This window comes from Artibeus jamaicensis, unplaced genomic scaffold (genome assembly GCF_021234435.1).
Source record: "Artibeus jamaicensis isolate MK-2021 breed Jamaican fruit bat unplaced genomic scaffold, CSHL_Jam_final scaffold_537, whole genome shotgun sequence".
NCBI classification, from domain to species: Eukaryota; Metazoa; Chordata; class Mammalia; order Chiroptera; family Phyllostomidae; genus Artibeus; species Artibeus jamaicensis.
This window is the reverse complement of record NW_026522047.1, coordinates 29,588,388-29,614,792: the sequence shown is the minus strand read 5'-3', so window position 1 is coordinate 29,614,792 and position 26,405 is coordinate 29,588,388. Positions and strand designations below refer to the sequence as shown.

At 36.5% G+C, this 26,405-nt stretch overlaps 1 protein-coding gene across 1 annotated transcript; it reads right to left on the bottom strand.

Moving 5' to 3' along the window:
• Nucleotides 1-449: 449 nt before the first annotated feature.
• On the bottom strand, nt 450-25,986 carry ASIC5 (acid sensing ion channel subunit family member 5). Its single transcript, XM_037125707.2, has 10 exons — nt 25,908-25,986; nt 22,878-23,184; nt 17,400-17,637; nt 15,400-15,525; nt 13,593-13,742; nt 12,508-12,655; nt 9,818-9,874; nt 9,145-9,313; nt 2,051-2,142; nt 450-640 (listed from the first exon to the last, which is right to left on the bottom strand). The coding sequence occupies exons 1-10, from the start codon at nt 25,945-25,947 to the stop codon at nt 450-452; spliced, it is 1,518 nt and encodes a 505-aa protein (XP_036981602.2). The 5' UTR covers nt 25,948-25,986.
• Nucleotides 25,987-26,405: the final 419 nt, after the last annotated feature.

Here is a 26,405-nt window from a genome sequence, read left to right as displayed (position 1 = left end):
AGTGAAAATGAAAATCTCAAAAATTTTATAATTCACAAATTATGTATATTATTTCCTGAATAAAGAAGGATCTTCTCTCCTTCTACTCAGTTTTCTTTTAATTAGGTCTAGTTTACATATTACATCATAAAGAATGTCTTTTTTCCCATTATAAAAACATCCATTCATTTAAAGAAAATTGATGAAATGCTTACATGATCTCTACTGTTCTAGGTGCTACGAATTCAGTGGTGTATACAAAACAAGACAGTGCCTGGTTTTCTTTTATGCATAAATTTACATATATATAAATACAGAAATAAAAATACGTGTAGGGAGGTAGATATGTACAATGGGTTTTATTGATTCCCCAAAACTATAATATGAAATTACATAACATTGAGTTAGTCATGAATGAATAAGAAAATACACTGGAGAACAAAAGCGAAAGTTCTTGTCCTAAGTGAACATCAGCATTCCTCTATGTTGTTTTTATTCCCCAGATGATCCTGAGCTGAATGCTCCCCTGGGGTCATGGCAGGTATCTTCAGCAGAAACAAAATGCATATCCAGTAGAAATTGGTGACTAGGTACTCGATAATTTCTATCACTGTAATCATGCTGGCCCCACAAAACAGGCCTAGCTGGCCTCCAACATCAGCTGTGATGAAACCAATACATTGAATGAAGCATGCTTTTTTCATAAAAAGGAAATTAAGTATTACTAGAATTTAAGTTATTTGAAGCTACTAAGTTCATTAGAACTGGTATAGAAAGATGAGTTGATTGTATTACTTTAAGTTTGGTATAAAGAATAGCAATTAGTGGTATCTTAAGAATAATATTCATATAAATTATCTCAAAAAGGAGAGAGAAAAGGTGAACATAAATTCATATCCAAAATATAACTCAGAGACTTTGGAGACTGTTAATTCTTTCACAAAATATCCTTGACAATTACAAGTTCATTTCCATATGCTGAATGAGGAGCAGAAATGGGACATTCAGATGTCATTATTAGGTGATGATTTTTCCATCAATATACATTTCTAAGCAATTTGTGACTTTAAGTGTCCCAACTATTTCTTTTTAAGCATTTATACTTCATTAAGATATATTAATACAGCACTGCCATTTTCTTAAGAAATTTTGTAAATCCATATTTGTCTTTATTGTATGTGCTTTGTAAATGTGATAAAATCTGCATAACATACATTTTACTATTTCATCTGGTTTTAAGCGTACAGCTCCATGTCACTGAGTGAATTAACACTGTTGGGCAACCGTCATCACCATCCATCTCTGCAGCATTTCCAACGGCCCGACTGAAACTCTGTACCGATTAAACAATAAAATCCTCATTCTCCCTTCCCCCAGGCCCTGACAACCATCATTCTTTTTTGTGTTCATGAATCTGACTACTTTGCACTGTCTTTTAAAATAAATTACATCATTTATCTTTTATTCATTGCCTTGTGGCCATACTCAGGACCACGCCATTTTTGTAAAGTGTGATAATGACAGAATAGGCTTGCTCAAGGAGCTCTGAGAAAGTTCCTCTCCATCCAGGGGCATGGCTGCCAGTGTCTGACTACTGTGATTGTGCCTGACTCTCATCCCTTCCACTGTCTCTTACTTGACTCCCCTCTAACGTCCAGGGAGATCTAGGAAATCAGTGACTCAGTTCATTAAGGACTGCATGATGCAGGAGAGTGAGCACAGAGTGGTCACAACTCAAAGGCTAAATTGTGCTTTCAACTCAGTCTGGGTAGTTTTATGTGAAGGTCTGAGATGCCTAACATTCTACCCTGATGTCGGATTGCTGAACACTCTATTGCTGAGGGGTGAGGGGATATCCGAAGGGAAAGTGAGATGCTATGTGTGAAAGCCCAGGTGAGGTTTGCTGCAGGTGTGTCCGGGGAGTAGAAAAGTGTCAGATTTAAATGGCAGGGAAATGACAAGCACCATTGATTCTTTTCCTCCATTAATATGCCAACCTTTAGATACAAAAGGAAAAAAATCTGATAGAAATTTTTTTTGTTAAATTGAGGAGCAATTAAATAACACTTACCAAGTAATTCAGACACACTCACTGCTTTTTGCTGTTGGGTTATCTTATAGTTTAGGTCACTATAGTTTATTTCAATGTTTACAAGATTATCCCTGGGGATAAAAAAACAGAATGAGCTTAATCAAGATTTTCAATGCTACTGTTAATTCCTATTTGATGAAAGTAATGTCCCTTTTTGGTTCAGAAGTTATTTAATGTAAAATTGGACCGATCGTCATTGTATTTAATACTTTTCCTAACACCTTCATTTGGAGGCTACTCTCATCATGTTGAGATATAGGGAAATATTTTTCCCTTACTCAATAATGTTCCTATGCCTCTTTCCTGAGAATCTGGAAAAGTACATCATTTAAATTTCCAGGAATTATCCAGCTATATAATATGAAAAATAGAGACATTATTGAAGAAGTACAAGAAACATTGTACTTAGGACAATGACACCTCAGTCCCCTTCAAAGTAGGCACCTGGGGACCTCACACAGTTCTGCCAGTTGCCATCAACTGCCATGTCATATTTTCCTGAATCTTATTGATGGTCCGAAATCTTTTTTTCAAAGGCGGTTTTAGTTTGGGAAAAGCCATAGCCAAATCTGGGCTGTAGTGGGGCCAAGTCACCTCTGTGATTTGATATTTCACCAAAAATCTATTGCACAAGACATAATGCATGAGAAGTTAACACGTACACTTCTGAGAGACTTCCGCCAAAATGGAGGCGTAGGTGGAAGTACTGTGCCTTCTCCCACAACTAAGTTTAAAAACAACAAAGTTTTAGCAACAAAAAATCAGCCAAACCACAGAAAATTGAACTACATGGAAGTCCGACAACAATGAACCCTTCAGCCAAATTGGTAAGAGGGGCAGAGCCAGCAGCAGAGCGGGGTCGGGCAGGAAAGATCCACCGGACCAACCTGGACCCACAACCCAGGTGCACCAGCAGCCCTGGGTGGATCTCAGGTGTGGAGAAGCGGGTGGACCCACTGAGGGCGCAAGGCGTTGGGCCCACTGAGGGTGCAAGGCGGTGGACCCACTGAGGGCTGATCGAGGTCACACATTCACGCACAAATATACTGGTGAAGGAGCTAGCAGTGAGACAGACTGTGCAAGCCCCAGTGGCAGGAAGAGGCAGAGAGAACTGGAATTGTCCCTCTCTGACCCCGCCCCCACATGCAGCGTCACAAACCAGCGACCTGGGTGATCCTGCCTTGGTGAACAACTAAGGCTCCACTCCTCAGACGTACAGGCACAAACAGATCAAAACCTGGCTCAAGAACAACTCAGAGCCCCAGAGCCGATAAATCTAAGGGATGAAGAAATAGCCAAACTTTCAGATGCACAGTTCAAAACACTGGTGATCAGGATGCTCACAGAACTGGTTGATTTTAGTCACAAATTAGAGGAACATATGAAGGCTAAACTAATTGAAATGAAGGAAAATACACAGGAAACCAATAGCAATAGAAAGGAAACTGGGACTCAAATCAAAGGAGTGGACGACCAGAAGGAGGAAAAAAAAATGACCAAACAGAAAAAAATGAAGAAACAAGAATTCAAAAAAATGAGGAGAGGCTTAGGAACCTTCAGGACATCTTTAAATGTTCCAACATCCAAATTATAGGGTTACCAGAAGGGGAAGAGGAACAGTCACGAGTGGAAACCTTGTTTGAACAAATAATAAAGGAGAACTTCACCAGTCTGGCAAAGGAAATAGACTTCCAGGAAATCCAGGAAGCTCAGAGTGTCCCAAAGAAATTGGAACCAAGAAGGAACACACCAAGGCACATCATCATTACATTAGCCAAGATTAAAATCAAGGAGAGAATCCTAGAAACAGCAAGAGATAAGGGGACAGTCACCTATAAAGGAGTTCCCATCAGACTGTCAGCTGATTTCTCAAAAGAGACCTTACAGGTGAGAAGGGGCTGGAAAGAAGTATTTCAAGTCATAAAATCCAAAGACCTACATCCAAGATTGCTCTATCCAGCAAAGCTTTCATTTAGAATGGAAGGGCAGATAAAGTGCTTCTCAGATAAGATCAAATTCAAGGAGTTCATCATCTCCAAGCCCTTATTATATGAAATGTTAAAGGGACTTACCTAAGAAAAAGAAGATAAAAAAGATGAACAGTGAAAGGACAGCAAACTCACAGTTATCAACAACCACACCTAAAACAAAAGCAAACTAAGAGGACAGCTAGATCAGGAGTAGAACCATAGAAATGAAAATCACATGGAGGGTTAGCAACAGGGGAGTGGGAGGAGGAGAAGGGGGGAGAAGGTACAGAAAATAAGTAGCATAGACGGTAGGTAGAAAATAGATAGGGGGGAGGGCAAGAATAGTATGGGAAATATAGAATCTAAAGAACTTGAGACATGTGGTCATAAACTAAAGGGGGGAATGGTGGGGACGGGGGGGTAGGGTGGAGGGGAATGAAGGGGGGGAATAGAACAAATGTAATGGCATAATTAATAAAATATATTTAATAAATAAAAAAAAGAAGTTAACACTTCTACCTCAAACTTCTATAATATATCCAACTGCCTCCTGGTATTTCTACTTGTATGTTTAATTCATATTACAAGTTCAACATGGTCCAGATCAAACTCTTAATTTTTTCCACTTATACTTTAATACCATTGCAAGCCAATCCAGCAGTAAACATTTGTTTTACCACTAACATGTGCGTATACCCAGAATCCAACCCCCTCTTAGCACATGCACCTGCTCTGCTTCCTGCCCCACCAACCTTCATTCTAATCTACCCACATGCAAGCTGTTGGCCTAGGGTTTTCCTCTGCCTTTCATTTTTCCTCCTTTTGGGATGCAATTCCTTCAAATAATATGAAGACCAGCTCTTATATCCCTTTTAGGTGAGCCATTTCCAAGGCATGGTCACACACCTCTAGGGGTGCCCAGTATCTTTTTTGAAGGCTCATGAGTTAAAACTATTTTCATAGTACTAACATATTATTTGACATTTTCATTGTGATTAGTATTTTAAGAGAGCTGAAGTTGTCGCTTTTGACAGGGAACATCATTTTCATTCAAAAACATTATTGACAAACTTTGCTTACTCAGACTATGACATTTGCAAACATTTTCACAAAAATGAACAAAATAGGCCTGTTCCTTCAAGAAAAATAGTTAATTAGATTTGCAGTCTAGGATAAACTTTAAGCTGAGCTTTTATGCTGAAGTTAAACTTTTGAAAAATTTCTGTCTGCTATTGAGCTTGACGACTTCAACATTTTTAAAACTTTAACTAAGCAATAATATTAAATGATATTAAAATTAAATGTGTATTATATAATAAAATGAATCAATATTTGGGAGACCTGCATAACTCAGAGAATTTTTTAATGACTTATAAATGATGTTAAAAAATGTGCATGGGTAAAAGATTCATTGAAAGTACAGGATCAAATGATAATATGATAGAGCATGAAAAATTCATTGATGTGTTTCGATATTTCACTGGTGACAGCTTTGAAATGTCACTATTCCCTCTTCTTGTCCCATGAGACATAAGCTGATGATAAAGCCCATGCACTCTCTCCACTGGCACCAGGGAAGGTTAAACCACACGACCTCTAGCCCACCTTTGGGATCCCTCATGCAAGTCCTACCCCATAAGGCAAAGTCTTAAGACTGCAAAGGGACTTAAAACCAAAAGTGCAGCCCCACTGCTTTAGGTCTTTGTTCAACTGTCACTTTCCCAGGATGATCTTATCTGATCACAGTCTTCAACCCTGAGAATAACCCTCCATTATTCTGGCTCTCTCAGCCTCTTTTTTTGCTTCTTTTCCTTCCATGGCACTTAGCATCATCTGAGATGACTATTTGTGTTTATTGCCCATCTCCACCCCAACGGAAATAAATGAAACAATGCAGGGCTTTTGTCTTTTGTGCACAGGATATTCCTAAAGCCTACAGCATTCCTGAATCTTGACATTTAATAGGAGTTCATGATATGGACAAATAAGGGGACAAACTGAAGATGAAACCAATGAACAAATGGATAAATATTAACTTGTCTGTCTTATAGGGTGGGAACTAACCACCTGGTGATTTCCAGCTAGGAATAATAATTGTCATTAGAAATGGATTCTGTTAGCGTTGTTTCCTGGAATTATGTGCTGTTCTTTAAAATATCTAAGAAAGATAACTATGAATCACTCTCCTTATTGTTTACAGCTTTAGAAATCAATTTTCCCAAATATACTTAATTGAAAATATATCATTAATTTATTTACTTAATTTTCATTGGTTTAGCCCTGGGTAACAAGACAATGTACTATATTTAAATCAATAATGAAGGGGGTATTATAATATTTGCAAATAATAAAACAATTTCCAAATTGATGGAAATAATAAAGTTGTCTTGGAGGTCTAGAAATTTTAGGAATATTGCAATCTTCTTGTCATTCATTGTGTTCCTAATTTGTGTGCACACTGATAATAATGTTTAATTTCTCAAACACAAAACTCATAATCATTTTCAAACATTACTCCTCTGTGTTTTTGAGAGAAGATAAATCCATTCCCTACAAAAATATTGTGATATTTACTCAACTTCTCTTAGGGAGGTGAGGTGCCCAGTGATTTGGCTCTCATTGAATCTATGTGTCACAATGACTGTAAAATTGTTGAGGATTTTAAGTCCAAGAATATTTGTTTGTGTCAGGAAATGCATGCTTATAAAATAAAACCTGGACTTTAATAAGGGTTATGATATCAATGAAATTGAGTGATGTGGTATATATAAAACACTAAAGAAATGATCTAGGTGCTTGAGTATATGATGCTGTTTTAAAGGTTTTGAACAAAGCAGATGATTTTATACATTTTTACTTGAAAATCAAACTAAAACAAAACATTTACAAAGTTCATTTTTTTTGCTAATAGAGTTGGCTTAAATTTGGCCATCATTTGCCCTTATATTCACTTTTGTACTGCCTGCTTCAGTCAGGGGAAGCTTTTTATCACCTTCTCAATGGGGCTCATCAGCTCCCACAAGAGGTCCAAGACTGGTCAAAGTATGGAACAGCTTTGTGCTCAGGAAGAAACACATACAGGGTTTATGATTAAGTTAGGGATTGCTTTAAAAAGCAATCTTATTGCTGCTAAGGTTTCACATCTGCTCTCCAAACTGCATTTCTGGTTTCTGATTTATTACTCTTTGATTTCTGGTACCTGTTGACAAACCAGTTTCTTAGTTATATGTGTGACTACTAACTACCAACTCTACGTAGAATTCGGACACTCAAGTTCAGCTGTATTTGTTCAGCTACTTGCCTTAGTTTTCATGGTAATGATCTCCGATATTCACAACAATGTAGGGTGCCTACATGTCAATTATGCAATAAGATTAATTGTAGAACAATTTATCATAAAGGGGAGCAGAATACCGTTTTGGAATACTGATTATTTTAAATTAAAATTACTTAATTTAAAAAGAGCCCATGAAAAAGGACATTATGACCTTTGTTTGCCCTCCTGAAAGTAAAACTAAATCCGCATGTGAAAGGTGCCCTCCCTGTACCAAAGACAGGGAATTTAGGGCAATAAGGCTGTATAAACAAACCTTGTTACTTCTTCACTAATACCAGTCCAAGCTCCAGACTCTTTGTCTCCTCAGTTTTAACAAATGCATTGTTTCTTTGTCTAAAAGGTATAGAAGCTGCCTTCATTGGTCGCTTCTTTGAGTCTCATAATTTTTATAGGCTCCTAAATATATGATATTAAATTTGTTTTCTCCTTTTAATCTGTCTTGTACCAATGTAATTGTTAGACTAGCCAAAGAACCTCAAAGGGAGGAAGGGAAAAGTTTTTTTCACCTACAACAGTAACGTAAGTTTTAGAAAAACAAAAGAAAAGAAAATGATGTCCTCTAGGATCTTCTTGTTTATGCCCGGGTTTCTTTTCTTACTCACCAATGTGCTTCCAAAATCATGCCTACATTCTCTGCATGTTAAATAATTTTGAAACTCAGATCTCCATCAGCCCAAAGTCATATAAAATGCTCTTCCTAGCTCATATGTAAGTATATAATAGAAACAACAACAATAAGTGAATCAGTTTCCCATATTAAAACTGGATGTAAACCGGAGAAATAGTGTTAAAAATATAAATGCACATTTTTCTGGCTTGGATTCTTTTTCTCTGCTACATGTTCAAAATTATACCCTATCGACCCTGTTTGGATGAAAATAACTTTTCTTCCTGATTTGCAAAGATCACTTTACTATCTAAGTATTTACACAAAAAGAGCATTTCTTATTAGATTAAAATAAATGCCAGGCTAAAACTAGAATTTAAATATGTTTCCAAAGTTTGGTACTAGGCTGTGCAAAAGCATATCAGCTTATTTTCATGATAACAAATATAAGTATAAACACTAATGTACTATATTACTATTTCAAGTCCTCTGTTTAAAAGTATAAATGAAAAGCAGACAAATGTTAAGGCTGCTTCCTGATTTTAAAAAAAGGAGTTCTTTATGAAGTTTGACTTGTAATTTCTAAGAGGCAGCATGGGGTAGCATAAAGAGACCTAATTTAATCCTCAGTTAATTAAATTAGAATTATATACCTCTGTGGAAAATATATAAAGTCCAAACCCTATTAGGTCTTGGGCATAATTTCTTCCTGTGCCACTAAGCACCTTCAGAGAAGCATTACTTGAAACACAGCACTTCAGTTTTTTCATCTATAAAACAAGGATTATGATTTGAGCTCCATCTACCTTGTAAGTTATTAGAAGACTCAAACACATAATATTCGGGTAAAGAATTTTGGTATTTTTAAAGCATTTAAAGATTAACTGATAGTAAAGCATTATTAGTTTTCCAAGTTGAGCCAGTAAGATCATGAGCAAATTACTCAAGCAGGCCTCATTTTACTTTTCACACAATTAACTTAAAGAATTGAAAGATAGGAGCTTACTTACTTTTAAAACTCTAGTGTTTCATTGTTAATTCAGTGATGGAAACTATTACCTCTGATGGATCAGAATTTCATTTCCTGAGACTTTGAAAGTTTTGAGTAAAGAAACTATTCATGTTAATAACAAATAATTGACAAGATTAAAAAGGTTACCTGATGTATTTTTGGCTTTGATTCAACTTCTTAGAAAGGTGTTTCAAAGCTTTTTGACTTGGAAAAGTGGAATAAGAAATAGTAGCTGGGTATTCTGTTTCTTCACAAGGAACAGGGCAGCTAGAATTATGTGTCCCCATTGTACACAATCCCTCAATTTCGATGTAGTCTAAAACAAAAACCAGAACTGAACATTCAGAGAAGAGGACTGTTTCACAGGGGGGAGGGCAGAGCTTTAAAAAGTTTATTATTTTACTTTGTTAACAAAGTAAAAAAGTAGTTAACAAATTTTATCACTATTTTCTTAAAAAATATTTATATTTTATTTATTTTTAGCATATATACAGCAAAGGAAACAAAACATAAAACATTGGAATTTATTATTCTTAAATTAGTTGAGTCACTAGATTCAGATATTTGTTAGGGGAAAAAAAAGGAAATTCTTTCCAGAAAGTATCTGTGCTTATTTTTATAAAATATTAGACATTGTTTTGTTTCACTATGCCTGTGTAAGATACTAATGTTCTTAATTTTAATAACATTAGAAAAGCCCTCTTATAGTCTTTCTTTTATTTCTTTTATGGACTATTCATAGTATAATTGAATGTCTTGTGTTACTGTGAACAGCTTTCGTATAAATCTTGAAAATAAAAAAGTATGTTAAGCCACATACCAAGTGTAGGAGAAACGCAGTTGTAAAACTTTTGCAGGTCACACTCTATCCCATTTCCTTAAAAAGAATAGGTATAAATACAGAGATTTCACATTTTATAAAATAAATGACATAATGACAAAAATACCTTCCATCCATCCATCTATCCATATATCCACCAATCTATCCATCTGCACATTTATTCTTTTGCAAAAAGTATGAAACCTGCTAATACTCTATGAAAATATACATTGGTAAGAAGAATGTTTTTGGTTCTTTCCATGTTTCATTCCATCGGCCTATATCATTCTAAATTTATTGACGTGGATAATAATTTTAAAATGTTGGTGGCTTTGAAATTAAAAATTGCTTTCACATTTATCATCTCATTTCTTCCAACTCTAGTCTTGTGATTTAGGAATGATCATTTTACCAATGAAGACACTAAGGTTCAGAATGTGGCTTCCCTGAGCCATTGGAAGATGGAAATTTTTTTTGTTTTGTTTTTAACACTTACCGTTCTTTTATTTTTACTGGCAAACAAGAAATGAATTATACTCAGCAAGGGAGTTTCTGGTAAGATTTCTTTTTTTAATTTTTCTTTTTTTTTACATTTCTTTTTTATTTATTTAATGATTGTTCAAGTACTGTTTTCTGAAGGAGATATTTGTGGCTCCTTCTCTTCACTTTCTCTCTTGCTCCCTCTACCCATCGATTCATGTATGTGTGCATATGTGTGTGTGTGTAGCCACACATACCCACACCCCCCACCTGGCAGGCTGCCTTGCACGTGGTAAGATGGGACAGGTAAGTGCCAATATTTGTGAAGCACGTGCTGTGGGCCTTGAGCCAGACTGTACCATCTGCTGAGTCAGAGCTGGTGTAACCTCGGGCTGATTTTCCAGCCTCCATCTTTGCATCTGGGCACACTGTTTATTGCTATAACCCACGTGGTTTCTGAGCTTAGCCTCAGCATTTAGTCAGTAGTGCTGAGAATAAGCAAAAGAGATTGTACACTAAAAACTTGGGGATAAATTCAGGGCTAACCATTAGGAAGTTCTCTTTGTGAAGGAATTGAAAGAATTCCAAACAAAAAAGAAAGAAGCTACCTGCAACATTAAGGAGCAAACCACTTTCTAAAACATGCCTTACTTCTTGCAGTGATATTTCTCCCTGGACAAAGAACAATAAAATTCTGGAAACAAACAACCCATATCTGTAGAGTGGGTTTCAAGGACTCCCTCGACCAATTGTTAGTGGAATTATTTTAGCTATTTTGTTTAATGTCTATAAGTCTCAATTTTTCCTCATCTGCACACATACTTAAAAAGAATATATGAAGATCAAACCAAATAAAAATATTATCCTGAAAGCAGTTGGTATATCCTAAAGTTTGTACACATCCCATGCTTTGTGTTTTACATTTCATCTTGTCTAGTTTCTGGTTTATGCCAGTTATTATGCCTATAAGAAGTAATACTTTTTAATTATTATAAACATTATTTTCTGTCTATCAATTCAGACTCTTTTTCCAGTAACTTTGAAAAGATCAGAGCCAGAACTAACAGTTCTATAATAGTTTTTGGAGGGTTAAGAAACCATCCATCAGAATTTTAGAAACAAGGAAGTAATGATTCTCAAAATTTTTAAGAGGTAGTTTGCCAAGTGGAAACTGCTGCTCTAAGAGCAGAGACAGCATTAGTCTACCTCTGGGGGGGCAGTGTAGTGTGGAGAGTGTGCGTGTGCGTGTGTGTGTGTGTGTATGTGTGTGATAGGCCACAGTGGCAAACCTATACAGCCAAAGTTCTTGCGCTTTTAATGCACACTACATTTCTTCATAAATGTGCTGGAGAAAAGGAATGAAGGACATCTGCATAAAAATAGCCAACACTTCTATAAAATGTATTCTGTGTCTGCTACTTATTAATTTATTCTGCTTAATTAATTAATTAGTTCTTGTATGGAGAGGGATAGGGATGGAGAAGGGGAGGGAGAGGAGCATGGACATGAGTGAGAAGCATCCATAGGTTGCCTCTTGGACATGCCCGGACAAACCTAACACATGACGGAGGCATGGAATGGAACCAGTGACCTTTGGTTTTGCAGAACTACGCCCAACCAAGTCATACAGGTTGGGGACTGTCCCAGGGGCTTTTAAAACCACTCACATACTTGTTTCATCCTTACTACAACCCTATACCTTAAGGCATTACTATTCTCTCCATTGCACAGGAAATACATGAAGGTTAAGTGCCAAGGTCACATAGAGGAGGAGTTGTGGAGCTGAGCTGAGCAGCCTGGGTTGGAGGCAGCCCTTATCTACCCTGCTCTTCTGTCTCGTGCAACACTCGCCTCAAATTACCAGGGAAATGTTTCCAATCCTGTGCAGAGACAGCATGGAATTTCCCTTCTAGCCACAAAGTAAAGAGTTTCCTCACAGTGAAATATTCAGGGTCAGTAAAATTTATATACATGATCTACTTTTCTCTCAAACTGAGAAAACTGTAATGAACAGTTTCAGATGTTTGACACTACCCAATTATATATTTTTGAAAATAAGAATTGGCCACTGGCCCTAATAACACATTTAAAAAATTTTTCCACAAATCTCTGTTGTGACTCCTTGAATTAAAATCTGTTCGTTGAGATTGTATTTGTCAAGTGGAAGTAAATAGAATCAGATAAGGGGAAGGTTGTCATCCTTCACTCACCAGGAAGTAGAAAAGGCAAACATCCACACTGCTTCTTTATGTGCCGTGCTTTACATTCCTTCAAGCAACCAGCTCTGCTGTAGGTGCCAAAATTCTGCAGCTTGATGTTAGGGTTGCATTCTCCCCAAGGATATTCTTGATGAACTGTCTTAAGATAATGTAAACACCTGGTTCAGAAGATTTTTCTGAGGCAATCCACCCCTTTACACTCCAAGAAGAGAGGCTGATGCGCATTTTTACTTTTCTGTCAAATCGTTTTGATTTTATTTTCACTTGACTACATTAGCCTCTTTTGGCTACTCCATCAACCTGAAAAATCTCTGAAGGTAAGAATAATAGTGGTCTTTCAATGCGTATCCCAGATGCTCTGTCCTTGTAGTAAGTTATTAAAATCAGACAGACTGATTGGTGTAAACATTGATTCACATAAAAATAGTATCACTTATGGAAATAGTGTTAGTATATTAATCAACTTATACGCACAAAGGTTACCAAACTCAAACCAAAATTTTTATTGAGCACCTATTAGGTACCAGGCAATAAGGTTAGGGTTTCTTTATGTGAGTTCACTTGAACTTCATAATAACTGTGAAAAAGGAGACGTCACCTCCTCCTAGACACCCTCTTCTCGCACAGTTGTATAGAGAAGAAAAGGAAATTCAGGAAGTTAACTAAAGTCACAGAGCAAGTGGCTGGCAAATGGAAACCCGGCAAACATGTCTGACTCCAACATATCTGCTTTCCCCACTTATTTTTCTCCTTCACGAGATGTCCCATTAAGAAAATGCACAGTTCAGTAGGTGTCTCCTCATACTCATCGAGCCTTTACCACTGGAATGAATTTTAAAGCTACCTTGCATTTGCTAGGCTTGTCAGCTTTCATTTACATTGTGTATGCAAATTCACTGTTGTTGCTAAATGTGTGCCTATTGCCAAAGGAAACTACCTGAAATAAAACGGTGGGATTTCAGAGGTGTTCTTAAGACATGGAGTAAAGGGATTTCTAGTGAAAAATAGTATTTACGCATATATGCACTCACTGCCCCCTTGAGTTCCCTCAGAATACACACTTTGATAATGTTTACCTTCACTTGGCGGATCGTTACCCGTGCGTGCATCCCCGCGGGTGATGACAAGCCTAAACCATCAAAATGTGGCACCTTCTTTGGCGAGTGGATGACAAAGATGATCCCAGCGTCAACAAAACCTAGGGTGGGGTCATCAGTGAATTCCATCTGAAACAAAAATACACCCACCTCATGGACATATTTGTATCAATTCCACACAAGTTTGAGATTTGGTTTTATCACATGATAGAATTTGACTTACTGGCAATCAAATACTTATCACTCTTTAACCTCCTTTTATAGACAAGCTGTGAAAATGAAACACCTCAGGCTTACTTTTTATGGTTGAGTGACATTTTAAGTCTTTGACGGCTTTGTGTGGACTGGACCACTTTCAGCCAAGATGGAGGCTGTGCATTGCTCATATTTTAGTCACCTGATTCCCTCTGGCTCACTCTTTACCTAGTGGTCTCTTAGTTGCGCTCTCCTTGGCTCTTCTCTTTGCTTCATTTGTTTTAGAAAATTACTTGGCATTCTTTTTCTTGTCGTAATTAAAATCTCTGCCTTATTTCAAATTCAAATTCATTTTCCCAGAAGAGTGAAGATATACCATGTTGTTTAACCCAGCGCTCTTCTTTTATCAATCTTATATCAGATGCAGAGATTTAAGACTAAAGGTCTGAAGACTTTGTTGGTTTTAATTTCAGGCTATAAGGAGAAGGAGTGGATTTAGAAACATGATGATTTTTCTTTTGAATAGGTCAACTGCATTATGGCATTACACTTAATAGACATGCTTAATCTTCCATTTGTAACTGAGAACACTATTTCTCCAGGGACTGTTATGACCCTGTAAGAAACACTTAAGTGGGTAAAATGGAGAAATATTTCAATGTTGTATTGGATTTGCATGTTTTAATTGCATTCTAATAGTATTTAGGAAATTCTAGCTCATAAAATGTATACTATATTTGAAATGACCATATGGTTAATATTTGAATTACTTGAAAATGTTAATCAAATAGATATACAAGCAGGGATATATGCATTGTGCTGTCCACTGCTGTGTTTAAACATAAAGTCCTTTGACTGCAATACAAGAAGAAGTTACGAGACATACTTGAAGAGATATTCTCTGAAAGTAGCCCATGGTCTCATTCACTTAGATTGGGAGGTGGGGTAATTTAATGGTGTTTGGGAGAGACTAAGTTTACTTCCCATCCTTGTCATTAATTATGTGATTTGGGATAGTTAATTCATCAGCATTTTATCATAGCATTTATAAAACCATAGTAATAGAGTCGAATACCTCTAAGCGTTTAATTCTAAATTAGTTGCACAAGGTAAGAAGGTGAGGCATTAACTTGGATGAGAGCTCCATCAGGTCCTCTCGAAGGTAGCAATGCTACCTTTCTTAGGGCTCTGGACATCTAATACCTAAATGCTTAGAATGTTTTAGACAATTTACACAGTTACAGAAATTAGGCTTAGTTACACATAAGTCTGTTTTTAAGTACACAGCATCATCTTTAATTACCTATATATTTTGAGTTATAATTTTTTAAAGTTTTGTGGCATGACTATTTCCTGGAGTCACAGTAAGAGTAGTCAGTGGTATAGATAAAGCTATGCCTCTAAATTTTGTCTTTCACATCTCTAAGTCAATAGTTGCACCCATAGGCCTCTAATCAAAGTTAACTTAAAGAAAATTATATTCAGCCAGTAGGAACAACTTGATGGGCAGAATATCCTAATCAAATCCTTAGGAACCCATGTTCATTACTGTGTGTCTTCAGCTCTGGCTGGGTGTAAGGGAACGCAATACCTGATTGACATTGAAGAGCAAGTTTAAGCCTCTGCCAGAGACACTCACTTTTCTTCTTGCTTTGATATTTTCATCATAATTAAAAGTAAAGCAATTTCCATATTCTGTGAAGACATGTGCAAAATCCTTCAATATAAAAATGAACCAAATAAAACACAATCAGTTGGGTATTTGGGTAATTTCTAAAGTATAAATTGCTATAACTTTTTTCTTAAATCACAGATGTTTAAATGAGAATGCAGAAATACTAGAAAGAATAAACAGTCGAATGATTTATGCTTATATTCTATGTCTTCATTAATTTGTACTATGCACTAGTCAATTTGTATGTAATGATCTAATTAAGACAGTTTTGAATATAATGTAGCATATTTTAAAACATTTAAAATTATTTGTTTTGTGTTTACTAAGTATTCATGAAAACATATTTTACCTGCGGAGAAGCCCCTCAGCATCCTTCTCTAAGGGGCTGCCCCTCTCCCTCCACCCATGGTCACAGTGGGGCCGCTATCACACGGCTCTGCTCCTCTGTCCCTCCTCCTACCACCACCTCCACTGTGGAGGTGCACATATGACCCAAGCTGGGCCAATATTTTATTTTATCCTCACTGGAGGGCATGCTTAGAGAGGGGAAAGGAGGGAGAGAGAGAGGGAGAGAAACATATACAAGAGAGAGAAATATCCATTGGCTGCCTCTGGCACATGTCTGACCCGGGACCGAACCCACTATCCAGGTGTGTGCCCTGTCCAGAATCAAACCCTCTTACCCTTAGGTCTGCAGGATGATGCTCCAACCAACTGAGCTACACCAGCCTAAGCAGATGGGCCAATCTTAATACCCCACTGCCTCGGGTCAGAGATTGGTTCAGGAATTAATATATTTCCAAAGTAGAACTAACTTGAGTCTTCCGTGGGATTGGTAAGTGGATACAGGACTGGATGACATAGGTAACTATGATAATTGGGGATAGAGCCGTCAGCAGCCACCCTGGCTCTGTGCGAGGAGGACTCAAGCAGAAAGAAGCCAACCGGAGCCATTAGATGGAAACTGAAACAGAACGTTCGTGGTAGCCCCAGAGTCCCTTGCTGAGCCTTTGTGAAGCTAGTTCCACTCTGAGAGCTAGCTCCCACTTGATTAACTCGGTTCATTCCTTTCACTCCTTAACTTATCAGAGATGGGTTTCTATAATCTGCAACTGGGAAAGTCATGTCTAACACAAAATTCCTTGGTGATAAGTTTCAATGTATTTGTAAATAAAAAGCAACACAGAAGAGCTTCTTGCCTAAGCTGAGTTCAGAGCAGGGCTTCATCTCCGTCAGCAGTTCCTCAGGCACTGCTTTTCTGTTCCCTGGGAGCTAAGGAAGTCTACCACGAAGATAAGGGATTGTGTCCCAGAACCATGAATTTGTCACTCCCCTAATGACACGGAACTGCTGATGCGAGAAGTGAGGCATCAAATTGCATGCATCCCTTTTGCTAACAGATTCCAGATATGTCAATCACTTTATCTTAAATGTAGATTAGTTACACAAACAAAAACGAGATGCTGTGAGTGATTAGAGAAATGCATATAATTTTCATAGTTAAATGCTGGGGTCTTCTCATTTTCTATAACCTCTACTGCAATACCACAAGCATAAAAACAGAATGTTCATTGCTTAGTGATAATACAAATGGTATCTTGGAAGATATTGTTTGGTGATAAATGGGAAAAATTTAAATATCCTCTTGTACCAAATGTGTTTTTCTTTTGAAAGGATTATCCTGCAAGAAAGGTAACCATAGATTTGTGTTCTCCATCTTTTCTTATCTAATTATTTGAAAAAGAAAATATGCTTTCTATATATTCTACACCCCCCTGTTATCATAAGGCCAACTTAATGAAAAGTAATTTTTTAGAAAATTTAGATTGCCCATGGGAATAAGCTTCATCTCAATGTGAAACAGTATAATAAAGTAGCTTGTTATACTGATGCTATTCAACGAAACATATCCTTACCTGGGAGCTACATGGCTTTCCAAAGAAGTCACATGCCAACAAAGTGCTGTTGTTGAGATAAAAGCCATTTTTCTTGATAAAGTCGGTAATGCTGAAGTTTTGCTGACTTTCAAGAAAATCAATAGCCTCTTTGAAACCAGTGGCATTGGCACTGATTTCCTGGAGATGGAGGACTTTGGATACAATATTCCATAAGAAAAAAATAAAACCAAATTTGGTCACAGCATCCGTTTGGAACCTATCAGTTGAAATAAAGACAATATTTAGAATAATGAAAACTTGTTATTATCTAGAGGACACAAACAGAACATCTGGACCCTCTCTGCTTCTCCAGCTTCTCTCCTATACTTTCCCTCATTTGTAATACAGTCAAACAAAATTGCAGTCCTGAGAGGTCTTTGTGACATCCTGCAATTTACCTTGTATTTGTATATACAGTTTCATGTACCTTTCGAATACCTTCCAGACCCTGATATGGATCATCTTAATGGATATTCACTGCCTAATATGAAAGGAAAGGTAGAAATGTGTAGTTGTTAGGAATATAGGTGGCTTTGTACCGTGTTTGCACGGCTGTGCTGGAGCTATATTTCCCAACATCCCCTTCCTTAGATGCGTCTGGTTACAATCTGAAGCTCGTTGTTGGCCAGAAGCTATGGTCACTCACACTCACTCAATTTGTGACATGGACAATAGCCAGGATGACATTTCCTTCAGCTCCTGTTCGATTTCTTCCTCTGGTTTCTTCATATCCTGGGTCAATGACAGTGCAACCTGGAAAATGTGTCAACTTATCTGGTAGGTCACCAACAAGATGGGTGGTAGCAAAAAAGAGGGACCCACATTTCCAGCTTGTATCCATGTCTTTCATGTTTATCTTTCTTTCTGGTTGCTGACTGTGCTGACTTTCAGGCCCCACCCCTGTGATTCAGTGGGCCTTAATCCCTATAATACTACCTTTATGTCACTCATGTTTTATGTCACTCATGCTGATTCTGTTTCTGTGATGCAGCCATGATTGTTGTAGCCACTTAACGATGTGATAGGCAAGTTTCAAGTCCCTGTGACTTTTCAAAAGTTGATGTATGTTAGTATCACCTAGTTCCAAAGGTTATTTTCATGAGTAAATTATCTTTCCTCAACCATTGAGAAGAGCACCTGAAATGTAGTCAATGTCAGATAACTATTCATTAAATAAATACTTCATTATTGCAAAGTGTTTTCCTGACAATCAAAGCAGAAGTAATCTATTTGCTCTACTATAAGTAATTTGTAATTTTCCTATTTTGCTGAGAATTTTCTGCCTTGTGTAATGTGTGGTTCTTGAATTGCATGCCTTATATTGCTTTCAAAATGTGATTAGTGTTTTGGTGCTATAAATCTTGAAGCTGAACAAACTTTTTTCAAATTGACTGCTAGAAGGCATGGAATGAAATGTGTTACCCACTCGTAATAAGTGTACAGGACCATGTGACTAGTCTATAACCTCACTCCTGTCCCAGATTTTATATTTTATTTTAGCTTTCCTTTATATTATCTTTTACGTATTTTTTTTCTTTCTCAGACAATCCACATTAGATCCTTTCTCAGTCAAGGTAGGGCATACACAAAATCAAACCAAAAATGGGGAGGAAAAAAAGCAAACATCATATAGACTTTTAGAGATTAAAAAGACAAACTACTTTTGCGAGCAGTCTCTAATATAGCACTTTAGCTAACCAGATTCTAATATAACACTTTTGCAAGACCTTTCTAAAAACCACCAACCCCAGTTCTAGGACTTTATAAATATTGTCCTCTGACTTTGCCTTTTTTAAGAGAGACTCTCAAGCCTCCATCATGGGGATTTTCTACCTAATTACAGTATATCTGAAAACTTGGCTTTTCTTTTCAAAAGAGTTCCTGGTGACTTTTTTGAGAATGTAGCAGTCTACATTAGTAGCAGATGTTGATGTGAACAACAGTGTTAGCCATAAATTGAGCATCGGACCTGTAGTCTACTTCGGTTTTCTCAGTCTCATTGACTCATAGAATCTACTCCAAAGTCCTGTAGCTTTGGAATCCCACACAAACTAAGTCAATACTGTCTCATGCAGCACTCACTAGATTCTCTTCAAGATGATTATGCAGAGAAATAAAGGAATTGCCACACATGTAGGAGGTACAATTATGATAGATGAAAAGGTTAAAGGGGGGTGCATTTTTAAATACCTTTAAAAATGTTTTTATAACACTAGTAATAATTGAGATCATGATGGTTTAAGTAGATGATTTCAACTTAATAAATAAAATCTAACGATATTTGGAACAAAGGAAATGAAAAATTTTGCGAGGTGTATTGTTCAGCATAAAAGCAAAATGTTTTGCTTCTGAGTTTATTTTCAACTTTAATCCAAGCTTCAAAATTCTTCCAAGAATATTTTTTTAGAAATTTCACTTAGTTATAGTTTGCTTTACTCTTTTATTTAGCATACTGGTAAGAAGCTAGTAGTAGAAAATAATAATAAAAGTACATTGACTTATTTGAACAACTGAATAACCAATAACTATTTGGTAAGAGAGTCTTTTTTATATATATTAATGTCCCTAACTACACTTCTCCAAATTATATGACCCAAATGAATATTAAGTCCAAGTTAATGCCTAATTCAGTCCTTCACTGAGTTCCACTAAAACAAATCTAAGTCTAGCATGTATTAACAAGAAATTTATATTTTTAAAATACTCTTATGAAGAGGAAGATGTGAAAGAATGTCTGCTTCTTGCACTCTCCTATGAACTAATTTTAACACCTTATAGTTCTCTCACTAATCAATAAACCTTTGACACAATTATTTTATATTTGTATGAGAGTCATGATTTTGTCATTTATTTAAAATCTTTTAATACATTTTTGCATTTAAAAGCAGATTTGTAATAAACAAAGAAGTACAGTGATTATTGTAAAGATGAAGAAACAGAACTTGAGTTACTTGTTTTTTTAAAAAATATTTTATTTATTTTTAAATGATCATCAAGTAAATATTAGTAATTTTACAAATGTATTGTGGGCAAGATAAAAATACATGCTTATTTTTTTGGAGGGGGATTCTTTTTATTTTATTTTAATTGTTGTTCAAGTGTAGTTTTCTGTGTTTTACTCCCATCCCAGGCTCCCCTCCCCCAGTGAGTTACTTGTTTTAAAATAATGGATATGATGGGGGGAGGGCAATAATAGTAGGGGAAATATAGAATCTAAAGAACCTGAGACACGTGGTCATAAACTAAAGGGGGAGAATGGTGGGGGAGGAGTGTGCAGGGTGGAGGGGAATGAAGGGGGAAATAGAACAACTGTAATGGCATAATCAATAAAATATATTAAAAAAGAAAAATAATAAATAAATAAATAAAAATAACCCCAAGTAAAAAAATAAATAAATGAAATAAAATAAAATAAAATAATGGATAAAATAAAATCAGTAGTGACTACATCTAGTCATTTTCTCTGATATTAGTAGAAGAAAACAGGTTGTTGTTTTCTTTAAAAACAGGAGTACTTTTTAGTACATATAATGAAAATGTATGTTGAATTTTATGGTAAAGACATTTTAGTGGAAATTTTTGACACAGACATTTGAAAATCACTCCAAGTGTTAAACTTTTTCTTTCAATTTTCTTTTGCATTGGTATTTTTGTCTTATATTTATTAATTCTTATCATTTCTATTGGAATTAATATAGAGGTTATTATTATCATTTGTTTATTTTCATGATTGTTACTGAAAATAATTTTGTCATAGAGAGTAGGGGGCAATTAACAAATGGCTCACTCTGAGTTTCATGTACACTGGATAGGCTCTTGGTACCATGGCAAAAGGTAGAACCTTCCTAATGATGAGAAGTCCCTCGGCAAAATTTCCTTATCTCGGGGATCTATTCCTGCTGTCAAGACATATCAGCGCAAAGAGTGTGATGATAGGGGTCTGTAAACAGTCTGTCCAGTCCCTAGATGGTAACTTTAAGCAAATTGCAGATCAATTATATCTTACTTGACCTCTGTGAACTGAAGACAATGGTCTTCACACTGGGATGGGCATGTGCTTGTGGGTACCCATGAACAAAGAATTTGAAGGAAATATGTTTCTACTCTACTCTTAATAAAGAGCCTGCATTCACAGGATTTATTCTACCATTTATGAGACAGTTTTTACCTTTTGCCCCCTACAAAGCTTAACATGTAATGCATGCTGATGTGTAACACCCTCATAGCCCGTAACAAAGGTATAATTAAATTGTAGCTTGACTCAGGGAAACTTTGATTAATTCTTAGGTACCTGCACCAATCTTTACTTTTGTTAGAGCACATACAATTGAAAGCAGTGAGGCAATAGTATTGAAATCTTTTGGAGGGGTTTGATTTGTTTTTGCTTTTTGGGACCTTGATACATGTCTTGAATTCTTATAAAACTTGCTATAATATGTATCTACTTTATATTGAGTACCTGTCCGAAGAATGCTTCAGGAATGAGACCAAGTGATACATGTTACCTCATTTAATGTAACAGCAAACATGTGAAGTAGATAATATATTATCATTTTATACATACAAAAAATTGAAGCTAAGCACGTAAGTGATTTGTCTATGGTCAAACAGCTGATATGTAGGGGGTGAATCTTAAGGAATACCCACCCTTATCCCACCTCCACACCCCCTGCCAAGTGAAAATCTGATTATCTTTCAGACTTGACCATGGCCAGTTGCAGGGCGTTGGCTGGAAGGCCTCCTTGGGAGACGCCCTTTCCACAGCAGACTTGGTACATGGTTGGGGGATTGCAGATTTCTGGAAGAAGTTGTAGTCAAGGACTTAAGACAGTGACAGCACCGTATTAAGCCAAGTGTCAGAGCCTTGTGTGGCTGAACAGATTACACATCCATGAAGATAGCCCTGCCTCCATTTCATTAAATATCTTGTCATATACACATCAGGGCATGTCATATGTCTAAACTTTCGCATAGTAGTTCTCTCTTCAAGTTATCCTCATCTCCACCTAGAAAGTGCCTGGTCATCTTTTAATAGTCAGACTTCATGACACCCCAGAAGGAGATGTTGTCTGCTGTGCCCTCAGAATACCTTTAGTGAATTGTACAATCACCATGTATACATGCATTGCGATTGCATGCTTCTCTCTTTTTCACTAATTAAACTTTTAAAGTGCAAGAATCAAGATGTTTACATCTATGTAAAGACAAGGTTTTTTTTCTTTTTTGCAATGCATAACATGTAAATACGGAAGGTAGAGAGGAAGAAAGAAAAGAAGTGAAAGAAAAAATCAATAAGCTTTTTTTGCTCCCTCAATTTATGTGTTTAAGTATAATTTAAGAACTTAGATTGTTTCCCATGTTAAATAGTGCTTAATAAAACTTGATTTCAGTCATCCAAGAAAGGTTGTCCTACTAAAGTTATAGAGACTTATTATTATTTAAGAAAGTAATTTTTACCTGTTCAAATTACAAAACGTCACAGCTGGGAACTCTATCCTTTCCACATACTGAACCTCTATAGATGTTGTGGTCGGCCAGGAGAAGTAGTTGACCAGGCGACTGTAGATCTGCCACACCACCAGTGAGACTGAGCTCAAGACCACCACCAGCCAGATCACCTTGCGGATTTTGCTCTGGTTCCGAACGATATTATGTACCCCATGGAAGGAAGTGGAGATGGCAAAGTCATGGTCAAACTTCTTTCGGTCAGTGGAAGATGGCAGTGGTTTCTTTGAAAGAAAGAGCTTTATCCTTCCCAAGAGTCCTTAAGATTTTGTCCATAAGATAAAATTAAAAAGTTAATGAGTTAGGAAACCTTAATACTCTCTGGAAAAAAAGGCAATTCACATAAATTTAAACGGGTCACTCTTTTTATGTATGATACATAAGTTTCATCTTGAGTTGCATGGTCTATTCAGGAATCAAGAGGTAGCGGTGCTGACTGCATGGGTTGAAGGGGAATATGCTAAGGCTGCTCCTGGAATGCTTCTTGTTAGTGCAAATGTACAAGTGCCATCATACTATTTCCATGCTCCTCCATATTTCTAAATCAACCCACCTTCGCTAGGTTGCTTCCAACACATGATCTTTAACAAAGTAGCTCTAGTTTTTAAAATACTCTTTCTGAAGAATCACAAAGTCCCTTGGATGCCATGAACAAAACCAGGCTGATTCTTCTGAGCATCGTAAGTGGAGCTAAAATGCAATCTGTGTCCTATGGTGGTGTATTGTATGACTGGATGAAGCATCCATAGATTCACATGCTTTGGTGTACAACTATTTTACTTCAGTGGGTTACTTAGTTAGAATGTTTAAAGTTGCACTATTAGTTAGGCAATCTATTTTCTACCTCTTTAGAAAGTGAATTTATCCTTTCAAGCTTATCAATAACCAATTAAATCATGCTTATTGGTATTGATTGATAATAACCCAGTAAAGGTGGCCCTAAACATTTCACAGCAATGTATAACATATTGAAAATTCTCTTTGGGTTTAATTTGATTTTACTTTTCTGTAGAAGATGTACAGAATTCTTTTGCTAAGAGAAAGCTTAAATATGGTTCAGAGGATGAGATGGCCTTAGGAACGGAGAGATCTGGTTTCTGGTCCAGGCCTCACCTCTCGTGACCTGTGGGACTTTACCCAAGTTTCTTGAACTTTCTAATACTTTGTTCCTGGCTGCCCCACGGGAGCAATAGTCCCTGCCACACGAGCATGTTGTGAGCATTGAATAAGATAACGCCTGAGAACCATGTGGCACGTTTCCTGGCCCATGTATGGCCAGCCCTCAGTACCAGCTATTTTTGTCATTCTGTAAATTTAGTTGTGATGTGGTAAATGATAACATATTCAGGAATTTTCAAACACTAAAATTTTCATCTAAGAAATGAGTTCTTAATGGTCTCACAGATACTTATAATTACATTGAATTAACTTTTATACCTTTGTTTTAATTCAGTGAGTATTATTTTTTGTCAACTGATCAGCATTAATAAACTGCTAATAGATTTCAAGCGTTACTCATCATTAAATCATTATTAATACTTCATAAGTCTCCAATCAATTAACTAAACTCAAGCCATGGATATATGATAATACATATATGAATATTTTCTAAGGCACTCTAAGAAGTTTGAATTTTGACTAAACTTTAGAGTAGCCTCACTTATGTTTTTATATCAAATTAGGATATATATACATAGGTGGATATATAAAGTATAATTTATATATATGTATATATGTATGCATACACACATATATACATATGCATATACATATATACATATGTGTATTTACAGATGCATAGATACATACATAGTATAATTGGCATAGTTCCAGGGAAAAAGTCAGACATATCAAAAAATTGTTATTATTATTCATTAGCGAAATAAGTTTAATAATGGCTTTTTGTGCACTGTTGCACACACATACAGAGAAATGACTCTGGTAGAAGACAACTTAGCCCCCGGGCACCTGGCAGTCTCCCTGCTACAGGGAACGAAGCTGTTAGGAAGGGAAGAGTGAGAACCAGCAACTAGTCCAAACTGGCCACAGGCATTACCCTGAAAAATACAGACGTCTCCACTTCATCTGTCAACAATTAGCTCTTTCGTTGTAGACCAACATTTTGACAATTGCTCCAGCTATACCAGAGTATCCTCAGTTCTTTGCTAGCGTTTTTAAAGAACTTTAAAAAATGTTATTTGAGATAAATAGTGAAGAAACAAGATGATGTATTCCTGGAAGGAAGGTTAGGATTGGTTTAGTAAACAGCCCATCTGCCTAAAAATCAGGAAACTTCTTGTTTTCTTTTCTTTTTTTAATAGTTAAATGACATTTTATTGCTGTGATCTGTTTTTATGAATACTTTTCCCCTGGACTCTGCTATGATTATTTCCAATACTCTGCCCTGGGCATGAGCACAGGTTTTAAACCACACTAGTTTCCTAGTAAGTGTTTATTGAATTAATGAATTAATAAGGGAATAACAAACATGTAAATGCCAAGAAAATAAACTGGAATTCTTGACTATTTCTTGATTTTTATTTTCTAAATTTATCTCTACAGTTGTTTTATTTATAACTTTTGTTTTCCTGACTGCAGTATACACCATGGAATTAGGGCAAATGGCCCCTGCATTGAACACTGGTCTTATACAGAAACAGTTCAAGGAACATCAAATAAATCTTGCTGTATTTTCAAAATAAAACTGGTAGGTACTTGATAAAAAGAAACCCCCTTCAAAAAATACAACCACCAGCAAAATAAAACAACTACAAAAAGATCCTAGTAATATTTTAAAACTATTTTTGATGTCCTCATGTACATTATTCCTAAAAAATTAAAACTGTATTACTTGGGTTATACTCAACTAAATATCAAAAGGCACATTTCCCAAGTTTTAAAACATCCCCCTTTCCCTTTGCGAATTTCCAGCCTTTGGAAATGAACATTGTAGCTGTTCTGAGGAGTTCACCCTTGACCCACCTTTCTCAGCATGGAGTTTCGATTTCTCGGTGGGCTCCATTTGTGATTTCAGTGAGCAGGAGTCCTTGGGGTATATCCGGGTTTCATTAGTAACTGTGTCCCTTTTGTGGGCTTTGCATTAAATACAGCAGTTGAGGTCGTAAACCCGTGGGGGCCATTTAAATGTTTGTGTTGCTATGTTTTGCCTCCGAAAACATATAATCGGCAAACCAAGAATACTGGCAGAGCCAGCTATATGTGTTCATGAACTGAGGATCGAACATCATACAGTACAACCCTCCAACATAGAATTAGGGAACCATTTTCACAGAATTAGAGACAAACCACAGATATTTATCTGTGGTTTTCAAGTAACCTGACCTGGCTAGCAGACATTAACGGACCCACCTGGCAGAGTCTCCTAGGTCTTTATTCTACCTCTCTCTGTATACAGGTTTGAATCCAGATGCAGTTGAAATGAAAATTTGGGTGTAAAGATCTCTTCCTAGTGAAAGTTTT

What these genes read in the sequence shown, in the direction of transcription:
- ASIC5 (XM_037125707.2), bottom strand. Translation starts at nt 25,947, where the DNA reads ATGGAGCCCACCGAGAAATCGAAACTCCATGCTGAGAAAG. An exon ending in GAAAGCCATGTAGCTCCCAG is followed by an intron (nt 15,526 to 17,399) that starts GTAAGGATATGT and finishes TTTATATTGAAG; the next exon opens with GATTTTGCACATGTCTTCAC. An exon ending in TAACGATCCGCCAAGTGAAG is followed by an intron (nt 12,656 to 13,592) that starts GTAAACATTATC and finishes CATTATCTTAAG; the next exon opens with ACAGTTCATCAAGAATATCC.